We start from the raw sequence: 27,189 nt of genomic DNA on the forward strand, positions 1-27,189 counted from the left end.
CTATAGTGTAATCCCTGTGATCTGCACTTTTTGTTTTGATCAGCGGCTGCCCAGCCAATTAAGTCAACAGCTTACAAAGAGTTTATTGGTTTATTTCAGTTCAACTTATAACACTACATAGACTTACAGGTGCACTGCAGGACACAGCAGCCTCTCCGATCAATGTGTTACAGAAAACATTTCTGACCACACTTTTCACCAACACTGACTACAGCCAGAAATGTATCAAGTTAGGGATCTCTGACGCAGTTTATTCTATTCCCAAGGTGCATAGAGAAGAATAAGATTCTGAAGTGGTCAAAGTCTTGTAGCATAAAGAACAATTTTATTATATTGAAGTGAAACAGGTGAATACTTCAAGGACACTGGTTTGCAGTTGTGTGTTGTGCATTTTTTGATTCTTGAGAAGTCTGCTCTTTCGAAGAGCTGACAGAGAACCATGCCTCTAAGACTCCCATTGCCCCATACTATATCTCCAGGTACAGGTTATCACACCAAATCCCAGCCACACTAATGAAATTACTGCAGCAGGTCTTTCTAAGCCATCAGTGGAGAGCTAATAAGTAAACAATGGATCAACAAGTCTGAATATAGCATTTAATCATGAGACTTTCTGTACACATTAGCAAACATGAAAAAAACCCAGACATAACACATTTATTTAATAAAGTAGAGAATGTTCCTTGCATATTCAGTTTATTCTTTAAAAGCTAACTAGTAGCACTGAGTTCTGCATTCCAAAGTTTCTTTATAATTACTTGTATGGCCAATTTTGCTTTAATAGTGATAACAGTCAGTTATTATTTTATCATCTATGCCCATCTGACTTTTTGTTAAAGGCATCTTTGGCTAATGAAAACAAAACTATAATACTTGGTATTTGTTTTATTAACTCATTCATTTTTTCCTGTATCCTTTCAAATCGCACCCTTGGAAATTACAAAAAGGACAAAAAAGAAACGATATTGCTGCCAAACAGAAGGATAAAGCAAAAAAAAAATAAAAAAATAAAAAAAATCAAATGCCATGATGGAAGCCAGCCACTCACTTTACATCAAAATACTGACCGATGATTATATCCATGCACACCACCAGAATACTGAAAAGAGTTCAAAGACTGCGGATTTTGGTTCATAGAAAAGCTTACATTTGAGCAACAGTATTTCCATAAACCATGATAACGACAACAACAACAGCCTTCAGATGAAACTGAACAGTCCTCTATATTAAAAACTTTCAGTGCTTTCCAGGGACTGCATTAGTGTGTCAGTGAGGCAACTACCTCATATTGCCTGCTTTAATGTCTCAGATTGGGACGGCGGGCTGTCACTCCTGCAAACAGAGTTATACCGTGACGACAGCCTTGTCGGTTGAAGCTTAGCATCTCAGATGAAGTACTGAAAGGGATTCAGTAGACAGCAGGCTACACCTGAAAATCAGTCCCAAAGTGTCTAATCTGGGCATCAGTCATGGATAGATAGGTAGCTCTCATGCTGGGTGAATACTGCCAGAGAAATACATGAGAAAAAAATCAGTTTAGAACATATGGACTTTAAAAAAGCACCTTTGATAGCATATGACATATTAATATGTTATTAACAGATCTAAGCTTGCAGAACACCTGTTTTAATTATAAGCTAGTCTTTAATCAAGAGTTGTGGAATCAGGGGATAGTACTATAATGATGCGAGAAGTTAAAAAGCAGGAGGGCATAACAAGTTAGAATAAGTTACACTCACATGCAACACTCTGTGGGTTAAACAGTGCCAGGAAGCTGAGGTACTATGGAGCTTTAAAAGGGTCCCTGAGCTTTGAGATACAAGTTATAAACATTTTGCATATAGCAACCATCATTAGAAAGGTTTGCAGGGGGGAAAACATACAAAAATCAAGCAAATTAAGTCAGACAAGAGTGAAACAATAAGTCAAAGAATGGACATTTTAAAAAAGTGGGTAGAAAACATTGGTTAATATTCAATATTTAGATGCCTTATTGAGAAACTGATTATATAAAGGATAAGAAAATCACAGAAACGTCACAGAAAATTAAATAAATTAAATAATAACAGAAAAACAAACGTACTGCAAATATGTTTTCCAAAATAGCAAACATTTAAGTAACAGGAACAAATAACACATCTTGATGCATGCTGAAAATGTGATTTATAGAGGAAAGAATAGGTTTGAGCATAGTCCACGTTCACGCTCTCACACCTCAAACGGTGTTTCAAGTCTTTGGCACACTGTGAAAGCTGTTGAAGCACTGAGTCAGCCACACAAGCAGAAAACTTAATATAAAAGAAAACCAACCAACAGAGACTTTAACTGTGGATTTACAAGTGTTCTATCTATTATTTATCATTTAGCCCCAGCATTGGATGCACACCATGCACTTCTAGACTTTAAAAATAGATACATGATGTGAGATTGAGCTGGCAGTATTGCTTGTTTCATCTTTAGATCTCTAATCTGACCTAAACTATTCCTTTTTGAGAACCAGAAATACAGTCCAGTGAAAACCGCCAAATGTAAAAAGGATATATGACTGTAGTTATAGATTAGTAATGCACTAAAAATGAACACACTTCAGTCAACAGCCAGTAGATGTCAGTCTTCCATCATTTACAGAGCAACATAACTCCCTTCATTAACTGTTGAGGTTGTGTGCAGTGTATCAACATTGCTACATTTCTGGCACATGCTTCTTGTTAGTACTGTAGTGGGGCTGAGGCCAACTATGCCATCACTGCCATTAAACTAGGGACACTAGAGCCCCGTAGGGCCAACGCACCGAGGGAGGCGGGGATCCTCTCCCTATCAGTGGTACATTCTCATACCGAGGGGTTCCTCCAAACAGCATGGACTGATTCCTGTGAAACAAGGGGAAAGACATTAGACAGAGGTGAAACACATACATTAATAAAACAAGAAAAAATAAGCAGCGTCATCATTTGCTATTAAACTTACATGTATTCAGGGGGTGACACTACACTAGAAGTTGACTGAGGAGGTGGATGAAGGCTGGCCTGGCTGCCAAGGCTTGTGGTGTAGCTACAGAAACTGTGCGTGTTGGACCTTCGGGGGTTATAGGATATCTGACGAGCTTGGGGGTTGAATGGATCCTCCTCATCTATGTCATCGTACTCTTTTTCCCTGCATGAAAGTGTACACCCGCGCACAGAGACAGAAAGAGAGAGTGCATGCGTTAACACTTTGCAGAAGTGCACTGTAGGCATTACTAATGGGGTAACGGGGTCGCTCAGCACTGACCTGCTGCCCATTAGTGTCCACACTCGGAAAATTACACACAGCATGGCAGAGAGTGCGCAGGCAGCCAGAAGAGAAAACAAAGAGAGGTAGAGGAGCCCTTCCACCCCATCATAGCACACACCCATGAGGGTATCAAGATAGTCCTAGAAGGATATATACATGCACACAGTCAATACGGTGAGTCACTAGCGGACATACTGTATTACCTTTGACAAATGACACCTGTGCAAATAATATTAAATTCCTTAAAAAGGCCAGATTATGTCTATGTTTAGACCATGAACAATGTTACAACTGAATCTGAAATTTAACCACCTCTCTGAGGAGGGCAGTAGGGCTGCAGGATTTCACAGCAGAGGTACCAAAAGGCAGAACTGAGACACGCAGACAAGCTCATGTTACTCTGATGATATGCATTACACAGATGCATTCTCATTTCGCATTGCTCGTTATATTTGACTAACAAGCTCTGAGAAACAGTCTTTGAATTTGTCTGGCATGTGTACTCAGTTACTGCATAAGCCTATATTTGCGGATCCTCATTACTGATGTTCATTACACATAACTATGGAATGTTTGTAGCCCTCCATTAACCATCATTTTGAGTAAGTCCCCAATCTGAACCTGATCTAACAATAAGGCAGCCCTAATATCTTAGCTTATCTTTATGGATTTGTTTAATCTCTGATAGGAAGGATTTAATAGAATTACCAGAGACTCTGCTGATCCAGAAACCTGCTTCTTGGGTTCCCATTACCACAGCAGACTCGTATCACAGCAGATGAGATGCTATTTTCATTAAATGATAAAACTCTGACAAAATGAAACCTGCAAAAGCCATTTCATTCCTTTTTCAGTCTGGAAAAACTGGAGGCGGCAAATAGTCGGTCTGTTACATACGCGGTGACTGACAATTTGAGTGGTGTATATAAATGTCAGCGTATGTGAAGTACATAGAGATAACGTTCGGAAAAATCAGTCAAGCTGGCCCTCTGAGTGGCTTTGAGCTACGCTACAAAGCAGTCCCATTAAAAAGTGTCCTGGTCAGAATCTGACCTTACCTTATGTAGCCCACGGCAGTCCAGCAAGGCTGTTAGCTTGTGTAGACTGAACTCTGTTGAGTTTAATAGTCGTTGGATTCCCAAAAGGTCTCTCTGTACAACAAGGTATAAAAGGGGAGAAGATGATACACACATTCCCACAGTCTAGTGTGAAAGTCTGTTAGCCAGCTGCGTACCTCAGCAGTGGGAAAGACCCGCACAGAGAACTGCAGCAAGCCTTGAATCTGGATTTGCATGGTAGTCAGGGAGCGCTGGCAAGTTGTCAAAGACTAGGAAAACATAATCACTCCAGCATCACACACATAGATATCCACCACAAACAATAAGAGGATCTTAATAAGGAGGGTATTGTTTAAGAGCAGCATGTCAACAAGTAATTTGGTGTTAAGTAAGGCTTTATCATGTGCTTAACAGAGGACACATTTGTTTCCAGACAGATTATCTTTTGCCACCAACCGTCTCGCCCACCACTCTCCCACCTCCCATTAGCACCACCAACCCATAGCACAAACAAAAGAGTAATATTTATACCAACTAGGCCATCAGAGAAAGGATCATCCTTACCTACTTAACAAGCATCAGTTTAATCCATAAATGGGTACGATGATAACCAAGCATGTAATGCATGTAATAACTACTGGTCATGTATTTATCCTCCACAAAAATCAGTGAATAGATGTCACACAGATGCAGAATCACTCATGCAAAAGAAATCCTCAGACTATACAAATAATACAAAACATAAGAAGAAGCACTAAATTCTCTGAAATGTTGCCAGGAAAGTGTGTGTGACAGGAAAATGGATATAACTTGAATCTGGGCATCAGATTCACAATTAAAGCAAAAGAAAACACACAGAGAACCAAACATGGATGGATGTTTATTAGACGAGGCTATATGTCTAAGTGAGTTCTGAATAGCAGGAGTTAAGTGCCAAGGTTGTGTTATTCAAACTGGTTTTATTGAGACTGTATGACAGCTGTCTTTCTGCAGTTTCTCTTCAGAAAACAATTTATCTGCATTTCAGACACCAATAATTAGCTTGTTTGGAACATGCAAAAGGTTCTCAATGTTTCTTTGAAAAGGCATACAAACAAAAAATGATGATTTATATATTTAAACTCAAAAATAAACCAACACAACTTGAGTGCTCTATGAAGGGCGGCTGGCTTAATGCAGGATGTCAGAAAATTGAATAAAAATGTTTCTAGCAGGAGTACCAAGGGGAAAAAACTTTGCACAGGGTATAAGATGCAGATAGTTTTTATACACCTATACAAAAAGAAGCATACTTTATCAAACTTTAGCATTTTGCATGATTAAATCAGGCTCACTTTGGCCTCCAAAAAGATATAGATGCTTGGCATCTAATGGTAAATAAATGAATAATAAGAGTCTGCAGTGTGCTAACACAAAGCTAAGATTGGACTTTTAGTCAGTACCTGTTGAAACGGGTTTGGTAGATTCGGACTGCAAAACAAATAATAGTGTGCAACATCTAGAAGGTGAAAGAAATAGAAAGATTAGCATTTTGTTTAAACAGCCATTGACAGAGAGATGTTTTCAGTACAAATCTGTCTGTGGACATTAATTACCTGCACTTAGAAAATCCTTGGTATGGTTGACAATAAACTTGTCTGGAGACACACAAAAGTCACTTATACCCTGTAGGAAAAAAAAGGGAAAAAAACAACCTCCTATTATATACACCAGGAAGCACATATAAAGTGCAAAAACTGTGTGGTATAGGAACAGACTTTAAACATCATTGACCGTGTAGAGCATGTCACACTTTGCTGACCATGGGTGAAATCTACTAAATATTTCCACGCGTTTTAATTCTTCCCCAGAGAGCTGCTAATGTGCATGCATAAACAGTTAGGGGTCAAGATCATGCAATTGCTGCACACTTAGTACCCAGAACATAAAATAACCCACACAAAGCTATTATAAAAAAGCAAATATAACAAAAAATAACCAGAATGCTTTGTCATATGCATGGATAATTCACAGCTGGGGAAACAAGATACTCTTTAAATTTATTAAGTTAAAAGCGAACAAAGAATCTGTTATGGTGAAGGATCCAACATCAGTTTTATATCCGTTCTTATTTTATGACATCTCCAATAAAGAAAAATATTTCTAGAGCTTCTCAATGTAAATGATAACTCAAAAGACAATAGCCAATCAAAAGTTAAACAGTACAGTATGAAATTACAAATAAAAAAAGAAAGAAAAACTTAGGCTTACACAAAAATCAGTTCTACTTCCTGTTCTAGCCTTTCTACTTACCCCATTTTACTTTCAGATGTTCAACACACCCTTAACTCAACTGTGACCATGTGACTTTGTTTTCTGCAAAAACCGTACAGCACCATGCGAGGCACCATTATCTCATTATACTATCGGGGACATTTTGTTTATGCTAAGCCTCATCAAATATGTATAAATTTATGAATATTTTCTAGGACACAACCATCATCCACCTTCCTTTCAAAATGCACTGTGTTTTTGCACATGCAGGTTTTTCTCTCTCTTTTTTTTAATAATGATGTGCAGGTGCAATATGTTTTCTAGCTTGTTTTGCATGCTGTCCTACATTTCAGCTTCAATCATTCAAGACTGTTTTTTGATAAACAACTGTGACTAGATTTCCTATAACAAGAGCTAGTCACAGATTGCATTGAGAGTACCTCAACTTAAGACAAAACAGAGTTGGAGGGAGAGCTGCATGCTAGAACAACAAGCGTTAAGCCTGAAAGGTCAGAAGTTTTACTGCAGAGTCCTTTTTCAACTATAATGAGGGGAGCAAAGCAACAGACGCTGTCCAGGATTTCGCACATTTGGCTTTACATCTGCAGAGAAGCTCACAGAGAACCACAGATGTCTGTGAATCGCACGCATGTAGTTAATTTCAGGTTAAAATATGCTATCTTCCCCGCTCTGTTTCACCCTCTCTTTTACTGCCTCACTTAAAACAGCTGTCCAGATGTCAGATCCAGCAGGATAATCCACAGATGTTTGGTTTCTCGGTGTGGGGGATGGAGGAATGCTGGAACAAACGGGTTATTATTTTTTTTTGTACCCCAGACACTGTCCCTAATAAGAGCACCATTAAACACACCAAGTCCAGATGCTCTGAACACATGGTGTACAACCAGGAAGAGAGAACAATCTTTCAGAAATAAGGGGAGCCTGAAAGATAAAATGAAACTTTGGACGATCACAAAAGAGATTCTGAAGAAAGCAGAGGCAGCAATTAAAGGAACAAAAGTTCTTGGTTTACAGGAAGGCTAAGGGATGATGGACCTAAAAGACTAAGGATGTGTAATTCAAATTCAAATTTTTATTTGTCACGTACACATAAAAATTTGAATTTGAATTACACATCCTTAGTCTTTTAGGTCCATCATCCCTTAGCCTTCCTAATCAGCTTTACTGCCTGGGTGACCTTGGAAAGCGAGCCATTGTAATCTAGACAAACAGACACAGACACTTTTTAAGCTGCTAAGATGTTCATGTATTGTCCAGTTTTACTGGCAGGCACTTGTTTGGGGTTTATTTAGAACCCCAACAGTCTAATTTCAATATTTCTAATGAAAGTTTGAAGTGTACTTCAGAAGTAGCAGAAGTATAGTTTTCTTACCACGGCTGTAGCAGTGTCAACTCCCAGTGAGACCCAGCTCAGAATCAGAGACAGTATAACAAAACCAATGATCCTAGTGGAAAACAGCACATGGGAGTGAGGGTGACAGATTAAGAGATATAGGGAGAATCACATAAATCACAGAATCAGATGAATCAGTTTTCCTTTGTGCCACTGATATTCAGCCCCATGTTTTTACCCTGTTAATTTAATTAAATCTTTCCAGTTTCTCTGCTTCTGTTTTGGGACTTGTTCTCCTTCTGCCTGGAGACAGAGGCTCAGCTCACATGGTGCATTGTAAGTGATACAAATATAAATGAACTTGTAATTCTTTGCATTCTTATCTTAATATCCCTATATTTATTTATTTTTAAAAAGCTTTAGCAAAAAGAAGATTAAAAAAAGAAAACTAAGTAATATGAAATTTAGTAACTGCTCAATAGAACACTTAATGCCAAAACAAAGGATAATACCACTTGAGATTTGTTTCTTTGGTCATTCGTGCATTCCTGCTGCATTCCAGCACTTTTATTCCCTGTATTTTCTATCAATCATGTTACATAAGCTGCCAATCACTACAAGGTGTCACAGTCAACCAAAAGCTCCTGCAACCTTTGCTTTCTCTGACCCTTCTTTTATCCGATTCCTTTTGTTGAAAAAGAGTGACAAGTTCAACAAAGTCAAGTAAACACTGTGGAAGAGCTCACAAGTATGAGTTTTACAAGAGACCACTGGCATAAGCTTGAAAAAAAAAGAAAAAGAAAGAGGCTATGAACATGAAGTAGACGAAACAATAAAAAGGAAGAGGATGCTTCCCCCTCACCCAGATGAATGTAAAAAAAAAAAAATAAAAAAAAATAAAAAAGGCAGAAGAGGGCTTTGCTTCTCAACTCACTCCACGGACCTTCTTGAAAGCACCAATAAAGTAGGCTGAGAGCACTTAATAATTAGTTAAGGGAGCAGATTCATCCTACTCAGCCGATCAATAGGCATTAGTGAAACCCATCAGAGAGGGATGTGAAGAGCGAGCCTGAGCATCATCTGCTAACACTGACACGCAGGTTGCAATAAATTGGGCAAATGGGAAGGGAAGTCTGAATTGTGGGTATGCTGGTCAGACATCAGTGTTGGTTCAAAATACCTGTGGCAATTCACTAAATCAAATGTTCAACTCTTCTTTCAGAGGTTTGCATTTGCATTTTACTTCACTTGGTTTAATGTGTGTGTGTGTGTGTGTGTGTGTGTGTGTGTGTGTGTGTGAGACAGAGGTGGCCTTCACCTGCATGTGGAAATAAGACAATTCACTGAGGAGAGGAGTAAGGCCCAGTGCCTTTGTAAGTGCTATTTGAAGAAGTAATGCTATCATTTTTGTTGTTAATGGAGTGACCTATACGGTGCCAGAGAAGCTGACTGGCGCCCTGTCTGTCTGAAGTCTGTGAGAAAAGGCCGATGAAAACAAAGATGTATTGCGAGGGGGGTGAAAAAAGAGAAGGAAAGAACTCACACAAAAGACGTACAGTACAGAGAATACCTTCACAGAAACAGTCAGGGTACCTACATGATCAGCAGATACTGAGAATGCTTGGCCATACCCAAGCACATGGCCAAGCAGATAACCAGATCCAGGATCAGTAGCAGCAAATAAATCAGCCATCTACAAGACATGAAAAATAAGCATTTTATTTACAGACGGCATATTTCATGCAAATTTACAAGCACCAGGAAGTACTGGCTGAACATATGTCTGCAACAGTACTCGTGAGAGCTTTGTGTAGTTTATCAGCATTCATGTCGCATAGTTACAGCCCATCTGTTTCAGGTAATTTCCGGCTTGTTGGTTTAATAATTCAACACCAGAAATCTATATACATTAATTTTTAATTTTCCTTTGAAAATGTCCTTCACAGGAATAGAATAGCCAATGTTTGTGTGTGCGTTTGTGTGGTCTGACCAGCCAAACACAGAAAAATGACTATGACTATTTGTTAGCTCCACAATTCCAGCATACTGGGAAAAAAAAAATCTATAATTTCCAAGAATTGGACATTATGGTCTTTTAGCGGCATTGTGTTGAACATGATTATGCTTAAAATGGCCATTAGAAATACAATGACAAGATCCTCAAGGTAACGCAATATACTCTCCCAGCCCTTTTTACAGTTTGACTTATGACCAACCATAATTAGCAGGTTCAAGTAAGTGTTGGGATATTTCAGTCTGAAAGTCAACGAGTTCACAAAACCATCACTTTGATTATAACTGTGAATATTTTGTCTTTTTGTTGTCTTGAATAATGACATTTGCTGTTTGCACTGGCAAAACAGGAGTCCAAGCTCACAATCCAATAGCTGCATGAAACTCGATTATGACCCAGAAGATTGGTGTCAAATATCTGCAGTGAGTATGGGAGTATGGATGCATGCAATTAATGGAATGGATATTATGTCTCTACCGGTGGTACAATGGCAGCTATGTTTGAACTTTTTCAAATGTCATGAATAACAGACATCAATACTGTAGCTGATATAAAGGAATAGATGAAAATACAGAAACATGTACATCCCATTCAAAGGGAATTCCATAACCTATACACATATTTAACAAAAAAAGAATAATTATCTTATCTTATCACTCAAGTTCAAATAGATGAAAGAGTTATTAAGGTGTTCAAACACGTAGAATGAAGTTTTATATGAGACAGTTATTACAGAGGAGCTCAACTGCATCAAAAACCTTTAGTATGTGGCACAAACACCCAAATCCTCTGTAAACAAACTGAATGCATCCGATGATGTCTAAAACTACCTACTCTGTACATAACTATGGGCTAGGTGACTCAAACAGCTTTCCACAGAGACGGAGAAATGAGCCTGAAATAAATGGTGCTTTTAACTACCTTGGTGCACTCGGCTACACATGCAGGAGGAATGCATATATTCACAACTTTAGGGAAAGTGATTTAATTTAACTGTGTATACTGAAGCACTTGTAAGAAATGTTTGCAATAAAATACCTCCATAATGTACAATTTTTTTTTACCTTCATCAGCATAAGTAGTATAATCTTTCATTTTTTTTCAATATTTCACCTTTCATCCAGCTTTTACTGGCTGGTGTATTGGAAAACATGTTGGACCATTAACATAAACACCTAAACAACCTACTTCTGGCATGCAAGCTGGGAGAAAAGTGGTCTGAGTACTTCAAATAACCACTCATTATAACAAAAAGATATGCATGAGAGCATCTCTGAACACACAACATGGTGTGGTCTTCTGCAACAGCAAGTCCACAATGTAAGGCAGGAACTGAGTTTATAATTTGCATGAGCTCACTAAAATTGGACAACAGATTATTGGAGTTGCTACCTGACTGGATGAGTCTTGATTTCTGCTAAAACATTTGGATGATAGGGTCAGAAGTTGATGTTGGTAGTAAGAAAACACGGAGTCATCCTGTTCTATATCAACAATTCAGGTTGGTTCTAGTAGTTTGTGGCATATTTTCTTGGCATACTTTCAGCTCCACAGTCAGGGCAGTCTGAGTATTTCAAATAACTACTCATTATACCACAGATATGCAGAAGAGTATCTCTGAACACACTGAACACAGTTGCATTAGCTCAATAAAATTATGTAGCATATCAAGCATATCAATGGGATGGCTACAGGTTGAAGACATGAAGCTATTCTGTATCTATAGTTATGGGAAAGAAAAGCAAGACACCAGGTCTCAGTCCAATAAAGCACCTCTGGAACTCTTGTGGAACCGGAGATTCGCATCGTGGATGTGCAACAAAATCTCTGAGGAATGTTTCCAGCACCTTACTGATTATATGATGCAAATAATTAAGGCAGTTCTGAAGGCAAAAGGGTGTCAACCTGGTACTAGTAAGGTGTAATGAAGCAGCTGGTGAGCGTATTCTATCAGCTGAACCTATAAACAGCACTTTAGTTAACATCTAAGATGACAATTATATTGTATGATCCCCCACACTGACACAAGATAAACCCTAGCTCCTGAGTGGCATTAGGCAAGTGTGACTCAGGAGCCTCTTGTGTCACTAATAAATGAATTCCTACAGCTGAAGCTACCACATCACCCTGAAGGAACATATTTTCATCGATTCAAATCTATGCTTAAAATAAAGTGGGGAACAGGCTTGCTGGAAACCTTAGTGCACAGCATGATCTGTCTTTAAAGTCTTATGCACCTAAATATAAAAAGAATCAACAGAAGATCATAAGAATTGATTCACAGTTTGTTACAGCAGCATTTTAAGCTTTCTAAATTAGTCTCCACTAACAACCGAATATTTTTTTATTCATTTGGAATAATTTATTACTGATTGAGTTTAATATTTTTTTCTGTTTTCTGATTTGATTCTTTTTATCCCTCTTAACATTTTGAAATGAACACATTTCTTAAAAAGAAAACAGCATCAGTATTATAATTGGAATGAATGTGAGCACAAGTCTGCAGGTAAGGAGCTCATTAACAGCCTAATAGTCACTCTGCCACGTATAACGTTTTATGAGAGCAATTCATATTAGAGTTGAACCCGCACAGTGGGGGGAAAAGCTCAATTTCAGCTTTCATTTATTTAGCAATTAGGAAAAATAGCTTTTCCGGTCTGTGTTCCGGATGGGAGATCAATAAAATCCCATCTGCTGTGCCTGTTCTGGATCACTTACAGTCCCATTCTGAGCAGTGCATTTACTTCATTCACATGCAGATAAAAAAAAGAAAAGAAAAGTGAACTACCCAGGGGATGTATTAAGGCACCACCTACCTGTAATACTCAATGAAGGCTGTCTGGTCTGCAATGGCTGCCAAGTCGAAATTGGTTTTGTTGATGTCTGGAAGAACAGTCAGCTCACGGATGACATTGTTGACCATCAGCTGCATAAAACGTAAAGCTTGAAGGTAGTCAGGCCTCGTAGAAAAGATCTCATCCAGGCGTTCCAGGTGCTGTTTGAGTGCACTTTCCACATTGCCCAGTGAGCCTGCAACCTAAAAAACAAAAAGCAAAGAGAAATAAAAAACATAAAGAATGAATAGAAGACCACGAGGACAAAATAAAAAGGCAAAAGGGGTCAAAAGAAGTAAAAGAGAAAATAGGGTCAGAATGAAACAGGAATATAAACTCATAAACAAATATTCTTTTAAAAGCTGATTGAAAATATAGAGAAAGGTGAAAGAAACAAAGAAGCACTCACTCGAGAAAAGATTAACTTTTCTCCTCAACCATGTGTTTTATTCAGATAAACAATGTTAGAGTAGAATACTGATAAGAAAACCGGGGAGACCTCTTATCACACAGGTCTTTGATAGTGAGAACAGAGTGGGTGGAAGCATGGAAGAAAAGAGCAAATACATTTTCCTTTTTTATTTGAACAAGAAAAAAAGAAAAAGAAATAAAAAAAATGTGACACAGCAAATGCTTCTACTTTCACAGCAGCAACAGAACTAGAAACAAGTAGATTTAAACACTAATGGGAAACAGAGTTAAAACCACAATATCTTGACCTCATTATGTGTATTATTCTCTTTTAAAGTGATATTAGTAACTGGAGATGGCACGATACCACTTTTTTAATGTCCGATACCGATATCATAAATTTGGACATCTGCCGATACCGATATGACTCCGATATAGTGTGTTTTTTAATCAATAAAACTGTTTTTTTAATATCTTGCTGCTTTTTGTATAGTTCAGGGGTGGGCAACTCCAGGCCTCGAGGGCCGGTGTCCCTGCAGGTTTTAGATGTGTCCTTGAACCAACACAGCTGATTTAAATGGCTAAATTAGCTCCTGCAGTTCTCCAGAGGCCTGGTAACGAACTAATCATGTGATTCAGGTGTGTTGACCCACGGTGAGATCTAAAACCTGCAGGACACCAGCCCTCGGGGCCTGGAATTGCCCACCTCTGGTATAGTTCATACTCAAGTTAAAAAACAAACAAACACTAAAGCTATTCTGTTATACCTGTATGCAAAAAATACACTGCACCCAAAATATTTCATAGTTTAGCAACACTGATCAATCTAATAAAGTTAAACCTCCTCCATCCTCCCTATTCTGGTATCTTAAAGAGTACATAGCAGACATATTAAGCAACCTAACTAATAGGGTTGCAAACTCCCAGCAAAAAAAGGGAACCACCCACTCTCCACCTCGTGATGCTTAATCGACGCAATCAACTTTAATTTGATGCAGTGTGAAAAAAATGCACAGAAATAAATTATTTTTCAAGAATAATTAAATAGATTCAACATCTTTCTTCAACAGAACTGCAGACTGCACAGATGGTACCTTCCCAGAGGAAAAAGTAGTATAGCTTACTAGGGTATATTAGACTTAATAGTTACTATATCCAGTAATGGACTTCTATACATTTTACATCAGATTAAAACTTTGGGTGTAAGATTCAGATAATTATTTATTAAAAGCTAGACATTTTAAATGAGAATAAGAAAGAAAAGTATGTCTTTGTGCCCCCCTTTTCCCTGTTAATGCCCTATCGGCCCCCCTGGCTAAACTTTGCTAGATCCGCCCCTGCACAGTTACCAGCCGTCAGCTACGTAGAAAAAGATCCTGGTGTAGAAAGTAATATTAAATAAATTCTAACAACAGCTTAAGCTTCAACGTGCTGCTGTTGTTCAGCTGCTGGTTTCCTCTTTCTGGCGCGAAGTGGGCCAAAAACAAACAAGAGAGACGGACTCGTGACAGAAAAGCCAATAGGCTGATCATTGATCTGTTTCATGATTGAAGTAGCAGCAGGAGAGGGAGAGAGAGAGGCAGTCGCTCCATATATCGGTTGTTAAGCTTAACACGGGGATGCTTTGCAAACATTCAGAGATGAACTTACACACTTGCTTTACTTCTCTCTGGGATAACTTCCTCAGAGATGAAATGCCAGATTGGTAGCGAGGCTACAAATACACACAGCCGCTCTATCACGTGACGCATACTGCTCCGACGTGCTACGGTTATGAGCCGAGTTAGGCCATGTCACAAGTTTTGTGAGGTGCTTTTTTGATATTTAATGGATCGGATTACATTTTTTATTTCTCTCCGATACCCGATCAGTAATTTACGTCAGTATCGGACCGATACGTACCGGTAATATCGGATCGGTCCATCTCTATTAGTAACACAATCTGCTCTGCAAATGTGAATGGAAGGGTAATCCTACTGTTGAAAGTGAAAATATAACACCAAAGCAAGCACATCACAATGTTTTTTCAGATCATCTCATCTCAGGTCATCTCATTCTGGTTTCCTGACAGACAGTGAGTTCACTGTACTCAAATGGCCTGTGCAGTCACCAGAACTCAATCCAATAATGCTACTCTGGGATGTGTGGAGTGGGAGATTCACAACATGGATGTGCAGCTGACAAATCTGCAGCAACCATGCGATCATGTCAGTGTCTGGTGAGTGCATTGTGGATACTGCACTAGTTAAAATTTGGCACGTTTCACCGATTTCACTGACCTGCATGAAAGGCAGATACTTTTTGAAAGCAATAAATACGAACACATTTCATATCTCGTCTTTCTAAAACTGGAATTTGGTTGGAATTTGCAATGTGTGGCCTTCTATTTTTACTGATACTTTTACACAGGGATGGAATAGGAAAGAAATTGGCCAGATTGAGATTATCATCAGTCGGATAAACAACAGGGAGCAACATGTTCCTGTCGGTTTAACTTTGGCACAAAGACTAGACACTGGGTAAAACAGCCTAACATCTGTTATATTACAACCTGGGCTGTGCCCAGCTGCATCTAGCTCTAAGCGGGGACTCTATGCCAATCTCTGTTGCTAATAATGGTGAATTATTTTCAAACCGTTTAAAAGAATATCGGTGGATCTGTGTATCTTTAGATTGAGGCAAGTTTGCAATTTCCAGTCTTTGTGCTGGACTATTTATCTGTTTAAGGAAAAACCTTCAACAATGATTAAAAAACAAGCTTGATTTTTGGCAAAAAATTATGTACTTTTAGATATTTAAAAAAATCCCTTCGAGATCTCCAAAGCTCAGTTTAGTTTGACACCCCCACCAAAATGACTTTGCTAGAGCACTTAACGTTACAGTGAGTAGGAGGCCCCACTAATTCTGAACAGATGCTACTTTCTGTATTCTAATCTGTGACAGTATGCAGCAGCTCTGCTTTTGTTATCTATTATCTTTCCTCCATTATAACCACGGCTTCTTCAACACATTGAAGAATTCTGAGGAAGCCTGTGTATTCTCACACTATGAAAACTCACCACAAAGATAAACACGTATCTACTTCTCCTTGACACTTCAACTTTTCAAATACTTCTGATTAAATTTTACTGAGCTGAAGTGCTTGATGGTTTGAGTAAGACCTTAGAAAGTTGATCCATGTAGAGATGCACCAAAGATAAAGCCCATTTTCAATCCAGCTATCCCAAGGGGTGGAGCGTACGATTGCCAGTAAAGTGTTCTCACTCCCACCTCTATGTTCATCATCCCTCACAGCTCCTGCCACAATGCCTCAAATCTTATCTGCAAGCCAGTCTGCCTGCCTGTGAGAAATTGGATCAATCAGCTAGCTGCTCTGGGTGATCCACATTTCCCTAATCTCGACTGTCCCGTCTTTCTTTAAAATGGATTAAAGCTCGCTTTTACTGAAAGCGGGTCACAAGGAGGAGTCTCCATTTTGGACATGGCTGTTAAATGAGACCGATTTGGGGCTCAGAGCGGCTCTGCTCAAAAGCCCAATTTAACATGCAACCGAATTGTTCTGCTTAATGCCTTCAGTGATTTTTATATAAGATTAACTGTATTAGGTGTGACAATAAAACAAAATATAGCACTTTAAAGTGAAGTGAGGTTATACATTGAGAAATAAGACCCTGAGGAGAGACATTTAAAGGGAACTGATGTATGGTGCAGGAAGCCGCAATCATTTTGTTCCAAGAATCACAAGCCAGCTTTCACTTTCAAAAGAAGAAGAATTATATGTAAGAGAGTTACCACTGCTGTATATTGGAGGCACACATTTTTATCGAGTATGGCTCCCATGTTTTCTCATCCATAATTTTACGGAAGCACTGAAGAGCCCTTAATATTGCAACCTGAACACTGAATATAAGGATGAAATATAGATTGCTGTGAACATTCAAAGCCTCAATAGCAAAGGGAAAATTGTCTTCCTTATCAAATATTTCCTTCTATGATGCATGATAATCCCTCGCAGAGTGTAAGAGTGCATATTTTGTGATTAGAAGAGCCTTACAAAGCAATCAGTAGAGCTAAACAGCTCCTACTGTAAATCTCAACCCTCACTGGAGCCCCGGGGAAGTAGAGATTGGTTGTCCTCATTCCCATTTACTTTACTCGACAGATATGATATTAACTCAGAATGTGAAATGCAAAATAGAAAAGGAAAATAGTCTTTATATTAAAGCAAATTACTGAAATAATTAACTTTAATCCAATAAAATATCAATGAAAGGTCAAGAACACAACCAAACACAAGTTAAAGCACCTTCAGATTTGCAGGAGTACCCGTCAGTAAGCTCATCAGCTCTGTAAGTAGAGTACACTGCATCAAACTATAATTTTACAGAGAATGCTTTTGTATCCCCAGGGGAACATCTAAGCTTCTCATGCAGCCATAGTATACAGTACATCATGCTCTAGGATCAAATCAATACCAAGATACCTCAGAGAGCATCAGTAGCAAGGATGCAGAATCACCAAAGCCAAATCCCATTTACTTCCCACAGCACAAAAGCACTACACCCTTTTCCAGGTTATTTGCTCTACCAAGCTCAAAATAATATAGTACAACACAAGGGCCCAGAAATATATACAGCCTATTATGAAGGCCATAATGTTTTAGTTTGTGTGTGAAACTGCTTTAGAGAGGTGTCGATCCAACCTCATTTTTGAGGCTACAGTTTGTGATGCTGCTGAATATTGCATGACAGAGAGAAATGTTTGTGGTGATAAATGTTGTCAGGCACATTTATATCAATGAAGGTATAAACTAACAGAGCTTTCCCTATGACCATTACACCAAATCAAGACCTTACTTTCTAACCAAAAATGAGGAAATATGCATCTTTTTATATTTACATGATCACTAATCTGTTTGTGTTCATACATTAATACAATATGTGTGCACATCAGGACTTTAAGAGCACGTGTGATACCGACACCACCATGTACACAAACACACACATATAGTGGAGATAGTGAGACTGAGCGTGATCGAAAGAGCAGAAGCTTAGCATCCATTAATGCACTGCAGATGGGAGTTAATCCTCTCCCTGCTCATTGTGATTATTGCTTCTTGCAAGGCCCTTTTCTGATGCCTTTGCACTCCTTCCTCTTCCTTTCCCACATCAACCCTAAGCCTCCCAAACAACTTCCTCGAATGCAGGTCAGGACTTGTACAGAAACAATCCCTATTTACAAATCCTGAGACAGCAGGCACCTCAATTCCTTTACTGTGACAAAAAGTGGATACAGACCCCCTGTGGGGTGGTGCTGCTGCATTGAGACAGATGCACGGCCCATTAAAGTGGAGGAGCTGCGGTGTTTATCAGCTGTAAAACAGAGCTTTATCGTTATGCTTCTGCCATCATCAGATTGTTGGTAATTGGCAGTAATATATGAAGCATTTTCTCTGCAGAATTCTTTTTCGTATTTTTACACAACTCTGATACACACTTTGCCGGTTCATCCCACAATTACTCAGCTGTTATAAACAAAGCATTTGAGAACACAACACGTTTGATTTTTATGATTCTACAATTGCAGAAATATAGAGCAGAGTTTGGCAGGGTTCTCTCACCAGATTGTTGATGTTACCCAGTGTGCGATTGGCATTGTAGAGTGAATAGTTCATCTGGTACACCCCATCGTTGGTTTCACTGTTCCCATAGAAACCCACTCCAACAGCAGAACTGGGGAAGACAGAAATTCATACAAAATAAATCAATAAAAGAAAATATTGGTATGTATGGGGTCATTACAGTGGAACTAAGATGAATGCCATTAAGTTAAAAAAGAAAAAGAAAGGGGATGTAAGTTTTAAACAATGCTGCATGTGTTAATGTAATATTATCAAAGAGTATAATTTGTTCTGCTTTGATTTGTTCTTTTCCCTCACTACATTATTTGCAGAAAAAAAAAAAAAAAAAAAAAAAAAAAAAAAAAAAAAAATCGCAGCAGATTATAAAAGTGCATTTTATATTCTTCCTTTCTTCAGTTTCCATCTGCTTTGCTTATTGTTATCTTTACCTTTTGCACTTTACCTGAAAATGACTTTTCAGTACAAGTAAAAGCTTTTCAACTAAATATACAGTACTGTGCAAAAGTTTTAAGCCCCTGCTTACATTTTGCTAGCAAAGCAGGAAATGGGTGCTGTGATTTGTTAAAACGTGCAATCACAAATGGAAATACAGTATATAAGGGAAACAGACTTTCTTGTAATTTCTCTAAGCAGTCTTCAAGAACAGTTCTCCAGGCTTCTTGAAAGACATTTAAAGCTCTTCTTTGGATGTTGGCTGCATTTTGTTCCATTGTCTGTCAAGATGATCCCTCACTGCTTCACTAATGTTGATGTCTGCATTCTGGGTAGGCCAGGCATGCTTCTGCTGCATTGGGAGTGTGTTTAGGATTGTTGTCAATTGGATGCTTTCCAGACTGCATTGGGCATCGGATCAACATGACGGTACTTTTCCGCACTTGCAATTCCATCAATTCTAAAAACTGTACTGATGACATAAATACTGATGACTAATTAAGAAAAAAAATTCAAATTTGGATTCATCCCTCAGCAAGGCCCAAGTCTTACTGAGCTGTAGATATGTTTTTCAGTCCTTCTACTTCTTCTTGTGTCTTCCATTTGTTCAGTTACCTCGAACTTTTTAAAGACACATTACATGCTATGCCAAGTTTTTGACCAATAGCTCTTTGGGAATCAAGTTTTCTGTTATGTGTAGACACAGCACTAATTAATCCCATTAATTCATTGCAAAATATTACAAGAAAGTATGGCTCCTTTGAAGCTATATATGTGTAAAGAAAATGGTGGCTGACTTGTACAATATAATGAAATGTTTTGTTTGATATTCAAGCAGGTATGTAAATGGAATATAAAATCCCTTTTTCTTACCTACATTTAGCCTTTTGAAACTACGCATCAGCGCCTGTAATAGGGAGGATTAGTGTCCTAACCGACAAAGAAAATGCACCCCTACTGCTAACAGTCTACAGTTACATGAGCAGTGTTACAGTTCTCCAGTAGGTAATAGTAATCCCTGTATATAGACATGAGTAACATGTCCAAATACATTTTGGGGGTGCATGGAGGGATAGAGTCATCAGTCACACCACAGACAGCACAAGTGCAGAGCTGGACTCCTTTCTTATATCATATGCACACACGCACACGCGCGCACACACACACACAGGTAAACGCAGTCCTTGTTAACTCTCACAGTGACTCATCCTGAGAAGTTTTAACACAATCTGTGCTGCAAAATTACAAATCACATAAACAAACAGTCAGATAGGCATATGGCACGGCTAACAGCCTCCGCAGTGAGACAAAATTAAGTCAGAAGAAGTTAGTTAAACTTCTGTGACTTCTTATTTTATCTTACACTCTAATGCATCTTGTCAGGTTGGGCATGTGAAATAAATCATTACGTGCATGCGCCTGCCTCCAAAAGTGTGTCATTGAATGTTTTGCCATTAATGTAAGTTGTGTAGTGAGTTTTAAATCAAAAAGTGAGTATCAAATAAAACAAGCAATTTAAAATAATGATCTTCACATGAACGCGTAATTTTGCCATTTCACATGAATGGCTGTCCTGTGTCGATCTTCACTGGTCTTCAGCACTGTAAAAGTAAGTTAACCGACTGGTTTTTAGTCTTTGCCTAGGTTTTTTCTTTTTTATAGACTGTTCACAGACAAAAGCTCAGTAGGTGTCTAGCTTTCATTTACTGCAACTAAAACCAGAATGTGTTCTCACAAAAGCACAAAGAAGTGACAATGACAGAAAAAAATCTCTCTTCTGCACAAGGACAAAACTAATAAAAAAGGAGTAATTTTGAACAGGAAATAGATATTTGTAGAACAATAGCGTGGGGAGTTCTGAAAGAAAAACCACTCATTTAGGTCCATACATTTTTAGACAATGAGATTTCTCTTTGTCATTTTGCTCCTGTACTGTACACCACCACAGTACATCACCTGCTGGGGAGGAAACTGAAGACTTCTCGTAACATCCTGAAAGACGCTGCTTTGAAAGGCTGGTTATGCATTTCCAAATGAAATTAGATTTAGTTACGTCAGTGGACTGAAGAGCCTTTGCATGAAAAGAGCAAAAATAATTAACGTCATTAACTTCTTTCATTTCATTTGACATTGTTCTCCTAACTTAGTTCAGTACAGGTTTGAAAAGGAGATTTAACATTAAAACAGCTATTTGTACAATATAGTTAACACGTGTATGAAAAGAAAAGCTCAAACATAAGCTTCACCTTTGTCTCACTGTTGTTTTGATCGAATGGCTGACTTTAAATGACTGAAGCAACAAAAACATCAGATTTCATTCAACTGTGAACAGACTTTTAGAGGGCACTGTTTCTTTTTGTGTTTGCCAGAATCCTGCTGCTGTTATATTGTAAGTAATAAAACCCACTGCCTGTTTCTTCGCTACTAAACTAGCTCCCTCTGGTTAGGACAGGGGGCACTGGGGACACAATGTGTAACAACCACAATCTGAAATGGTGTCGATGTTGTTTAGTGAATTACAACATTTTCAGCTGTTTTTTTTTTAAATAAATAAATAAATACAATTGAATGACCTTACTTCAGACTTTTCAAGACATCTGTGTTCCAGCTGATGTGTAGTGGTCTGGACAATAAGCACTTCATTAACCCCGTGGCCATCCTAGTGTCACATCAGCCACAATAAAGGGGCGACTAATGACACAGTAATAAAACAGTAATGAGACAGGACATTATGGGGCAGTGAATCCTCCAGGGAGGCATTTGTGTTTTGTGGTTGTGGAAAGGTTCTCTGCAGCAGTAGGTGTTTAATAGAAACCACACACTAAGATATAAAACCATAGAGAATGTGCACACCAGGATATTTGGCTTTGTTCCTCTAAGAACGGCTCACGTCACAGACCGTACAGCAACTAAACGCTTGTACATTAGTATTCAAAGCTTAAGCTGAACAAATGGTTGGACTGGATGAACAAGTAATAACAGAACAATGCCTTGATTCTGGAGAGACCAGCACACTGCACCTATAATAAAGTGGATAACGGAGGCTAACAACGGAGGAAAGGGATTTTTCAATGTTAGATTTATTTTCTAACCATAATTTACCCAATTCATCCTCCTGGGGTCAGGAATAATCATCCGCAGAGGTTCAGCAGCTCTTAAATCCCTTTTTTCTATTTAGGTTCTACAGCACAACTGAAATCTAATTCATTGCGAATATCACGCCAAGTTAAAAGCTGGAAAATGAATAGGGTTCTCGTGAAATATAAATAGCTCTTTCTGATATGACATGAAAGTACAATGAAGTCTCTATTTTATGTAATAAACAACCCATGATATACAGCAGAGGACAAAAAAAAAAAAAAAAAAAAAAAAAAGCTGGACAGTTAGTGCCTTTTTAAACAAGGGGTTTTTCTGTCTCACTGCGTGTCTGCCTTTGCTCTGAAATATGTAACAAACACGCTCTCAGATGAAATGATCATGCCACAGCTGGAAAAAAATGACTGCACCATAAAACAAAAAATACGTCAAATAGAACATCTTCATAATCTCTTATTTGCAAGTACAATTTGATGTAGAATAAGTAGAGTTCACTGAAAGTGCACTTTTACTCTGCTCAATCTAAAGTCATTTCAATATCATTTTTATTCATGGATATATTATTTAACTGGATGTCGTATGCAGCACTCCCTTTGTTAAAATGAATGTAATCCACTGTAACGAGCTTGTATACACCAGAGCTTCTTTGCTAACCCGTGTCATGCCCAGTCACTTAGTATTGCAGAACAACCATGTGTGCTTTGGTAGTGGCTGGATATGAACAGAGAAAGTTAACAAAGTTAAAAAACCAAAACTGTCACAAGCTTAAGTGGATCTTTACATAAATTCAATCAAGCTTTTTAGAGAAGTAATTTGATTACTGCCAAAACATCTTTTTCCAAGTGTATTAAATCTTATGCAAAAGGGCAATTATGTCAGGGACGGTGGCTCTGCAGGTCTTCTGGATGCTCCCTGCCTGTTAATGCTTGGCAGTACAACCGAAAACTAAATAAGAGCCAAATTCTTGGCTGCAAAAATCTGGTAAGGTAGAATATTTAACCGTACCTGCTATGACGTTGTCACTCAGAAACTGAGCAGCTAAACCTGTTGTGTTTGTACACCACACATGGAAAGAGCTGAAACTTTGCAGCAAGCAGAATCAGTGGGGCTCTTGTTCCTGCAGCCTGCAATACTGTCAGTTTTATCCTAACCTCACAAATCAATAACATAATAAAAATGCATGAAGCTGCTGAAAGTAATTTAAAGCATATTAGAATGTGAGCATAACTTCCTTTACTATTAGCTACATATTCAACAATAGCAATGCAGTTGTTCTCAGTTCATTTTGACTCACCATATGATGAGACCTGTGATGACGGCAACCCAGGTGACACAGCAGGTATCAGGCCTTTTGGTGTCTTCATCGATGTCCCTGCGGCAGCAGCACAAGCACACCACGTATACTGCCAGAACCAGCAGGCTCACCCCAAGACCAACTGCACCAACACATGCTAGAATTATCAAAGACTGACGCAGAAGTGTGGAGAGGAGGAAAAAAAAGTGCCAGAAAAACAGAGATGCCATCTGTTAAAGTCATGATTAAGATGTGATTTCACCCTGAAAAATATGTCAAGAGCTTTTCAGCAGACTGCTTCTGCAAATATCAAAAGAGTCAAACAGTATGTGTGGTCTGAGAATGTCAGACTAGCTGACTCTCAACACCCGAAAGGTCGCCTGACAGCCCATCAGTATCAACCAACACTTGTGTGTAGAGATATTTCTAAGGTGGAGTTTAGCCATCTCACTTATATCATCAGCATTAACACTACTGATTGCTGCATGCAGCAAAGAGGGCTAAAGAAACTGGGTAAACCTTGATAACCTTGAAGTGGCATAGCAAAATATGGACTGTGGCTCAGAGGAGAACAGAAATGATTCAAGGCTGTAGGGAGGAGGTGTCATGTGACACAAAAGCCTTTCATTAAGTCTTGTGATTTCTGAGTGAACAAAATATTTGAAGCCGGAAGGACGGATAGAAAAGGGAAACCACTGATGGAGAAAAAGCACAAAACTTTGTTTTTTTAAATTTTGTTCCCAGTTTACAGGCACACTGTAGATGAATCAATGCATATAGCATCTTAGCATTGTCAGTCAATCCGTCTATACACCACCATCATAAAAACCCCTAAACATTTTAAAGTCTTTATACACTACACAATAGTACTGGGATTGACAAATATTAGCAGCCTTCTCTTAGTGTTAGAACAAAAGTATTAAGCCCAGAAAATCTCCAGCGTTCGTCACTGCTGAGAACATTTTGCAAGTTCAAAAGCATAACATCTGAACTCTTGGTTAGTTTAAAACAATCACAAGAAAAGCAAGACCTTGATTTTACTTGCAAATATTAAGTGCTGGAAGTTTTAATGCCCACAAGTTCACAATGTCTCTTTCCGGCTGACTAAGCAGAGCTATTCTATGACTACAATGTCTGTGACTAATTATTCCATTTGGAGGCACTGACACTGTAACCGAATTTAAATGATATTATTTTGCATATTCTACCAAGGTCCTTCATTGTTCAAACTCTGTTCCGAGCAAAGCCATTCTGAACCCTATTTGGGGTTTTTTTCTGCAAACAAGTAAGCTAGCATTTGATACATTTCATTTACAAACTAGGTTATCAGATATTCAACCTGACATAGAGCAACTTGAATCATAACAAAGAGGACCAAAGAATTGCAGCACAATAAAAATTTTCTGTAGCTTATTGATGCAAACTACTTTAAAGCCTTCATTTAAAAAAATAAAATAAGTGACTCCAAAGCAAACCAAACACTCAACACTGTAACATTATTTAAACTAAATAGGCAGTACAATAACGGTGCCAGCTAAGCTGTTCCACCTTAGCTCGCTTCCTGGCTGAGCATTTAATCCGATAATGTCCTTCTTGTTTTTGAGGACACTGTTGGTGAGTCCTGTGTTGCTGTGTAGTCCTTGATGGTTGGCTGTCACTAGAACTCAGTTCAGGGCCCCCATAAATATGGTGCTGCTAGTTCCACTCATTCCTCTAATTTTCCACTCAATTGTTTTGTAATTAGACATTTAGGCACATAAATTTCCACTTAATGCATTGCCACAATAAGGCAACAGATGCATTAGAGGGGGGAAAAGTGAGACAGAAAACAATTATGGTACGGTCATTCATCACAAGGTCATTTATCTTTTATCTTCCAAAAGGAGTGTTTGTATAAAGTAGGTGTAAGTGTGCCTGCTTAATTTAATTAAAAAAGCAGACAAGAAGCCTTTAAAATGCATTTGTAGCTGCTCTGAATTTTCCACTTTTCCCTAAAAAACAAAAAACTAAAACTAAACAAAAAAAGGCAGACCAGCGTGTCAAATGAACACTGGTAATTACTTCCAGGTTCCAAAGAAAAGACTCTGCAAGAGCTTTAGACTATCTATGATTTGTCAGTGTAATGTGACACTGCTGGGATTCAATGATGGACCTCAACAGAAGACTATAGTGAAGGACCAACAGGGGATGTCTCTTGGTGATGAATTTTCAACTCATAAACAACCCGGGGTCAAAGGAGGATGTAATGCTAGTTTTGGAGTGCTTTCTGCATTTGTTTTAGAACACGGTGCAGGAAATAAGTGGTGTAGGAAGCTTGTTTTTATATGATAAACTAATATGTTAATAAATATTATTTTTAATTAGATCTGTAAAGAGTACTTTTTGCCACAAAAGAAATTAGCCGACCACAAGTTTTTTTTTTTGCTGTCATAAATTAACTAATGCAACGTTCATTGTCTGGCTAATATGAATTCATCATGAATTATTTGAATTAAAATCAAATCTGTCAACCCATCCTCACTGCAGTTGATAGGAAAAACGCTGTCATCGCTCTCGTGGTGTTGCTTCTACTATAGTTTTCTCCATGTTTTTTAAGAGGTTATAGGAGTCCAAACATACAGCTGATTAAATGTACAAATGAAATTGTATTGGACCAGTATGACAAAAAATATAATCTATAGAACCTGTCTTAATTCTGTATCACACAGAAAACACACATACCGGAATACTGTTGTTTACTACATGAGCCAGCTTAGTTAATACAGGTCATGTGTCCTATCATGTGAGAACTGCAGGACGACGTCGGTTCTTAACGCTCCAATATCTGGATCAAACATTTGAGGGAGACACACTGGTGGCTCTCAGAGAGGGTCAATAGAAAAGCTACATGTAACCGAAGCAGACTGCCTAGTTTTTGTGTAACGGCATATCTAAATATGCCTACTACTGCTTTTGAAAGTCTCTGATGGACAACAGCCCTGATTTTCTAGTGAGATTATTTTGAAAATACGTGCGCCTCTACCCACAACTACAGTTACCAACCTGCTGATAGCTCGTCTCCTCCGGTTTGAAAGTGCTGTCGACCGTCTGGAAAAAGAAATTGAAGTGAGGGAAATTGTGCAGCCAGTAAGTCCACCATGGAGCAACATAATCAGTCCTTGCAGTAGCCATTACTACTTCGTGGAAAAGTCAATCCGCCAAAACCACTGACGACGGGCTTCCTTCAGAGATGTTGGCACTGAAATATTCCTGGGTTTGATGAAAAGCAAAATAATGATAATAAAAAACTGAAAATAATAAATAAACTAACTAAATAAATAAAATATAAAAGATGCACTACCCATAGACTTCCAATCTGTGAAATTACCACAAAGTCTCAAAGCGGAACTTCTTCTTTTGGCTGAGTATCACTATTTTCCACCTCGGCTCCCATAGTTGTGAATGAACTGCTGTCTTACAACTAGAAAAAAAAAACATATACACTGTGGGCCAAACATTTGCATCCCAGACAAGGGATCGTGTGACGACA

The 27,189-nt window shown here is 38.4% G+C and overlaps 1 protein-coding gene across 1 annotated transcript; it reads right to left on the minus strand.

The window, feature by feature from the left end:
* Positions 1 to 303: 303 nt before the first annotated feature.
* On the minus strand, positions 304 to 27,125 carry LOC146711512 (protein tweety homolog 2-like). The gene is made up of 14 exons (XM_085454360.1): positions 26,703 to 27,125; positions 23,661 to 23,833; positions 18,818 to 18,929; positions 12,769 to 12,989; positions 9,536 to 9,631; positions 7,978 to 8,050; positions 5,927 to 5,996; positions 5,774 to 5,829; positions 4,508 to 4,600; positions 4,332 to 4,424; positions 3,271 to 3,413; positions 2,968 to 3,153; positions 2,792 to 2,870; positions 304 to 1,504 (listed from the first exon to the last, which is right to left on the minus strand). Exons 1-14 carry the CDS (start codon positions 26,829 to 26,831, stop codon positions 1,424 to 1,426), a joined length of 1,605 nt encoding a protein of 534 aa, XP_085310486.1. The 5' UTR covers positions 26,832 to 27,125; the 3' UTR covers positions 304 to 1,423.
* Between the last annotated feature and the right edge of the window lie 64 nt (positions 27,126 to 27,189).

This window comes from Copadichromis virginalis, linkage group LG4 (genome assembly GCF_057382275.1).
Source record: "Copadichromis virginalis isolate Kocher_CV1m ecotype Utaka linkage group LG4, C_Virginalis_male_GT1.1, whole genome shotgun sequence".
In the NCBI taxonomy this organism is placed as follows: Eukaryota; Metazoa; Chordata; class Actinopteri; order Cichliformes; family Cichlidae; genus Copadichromis; species Copadichromis virginalis.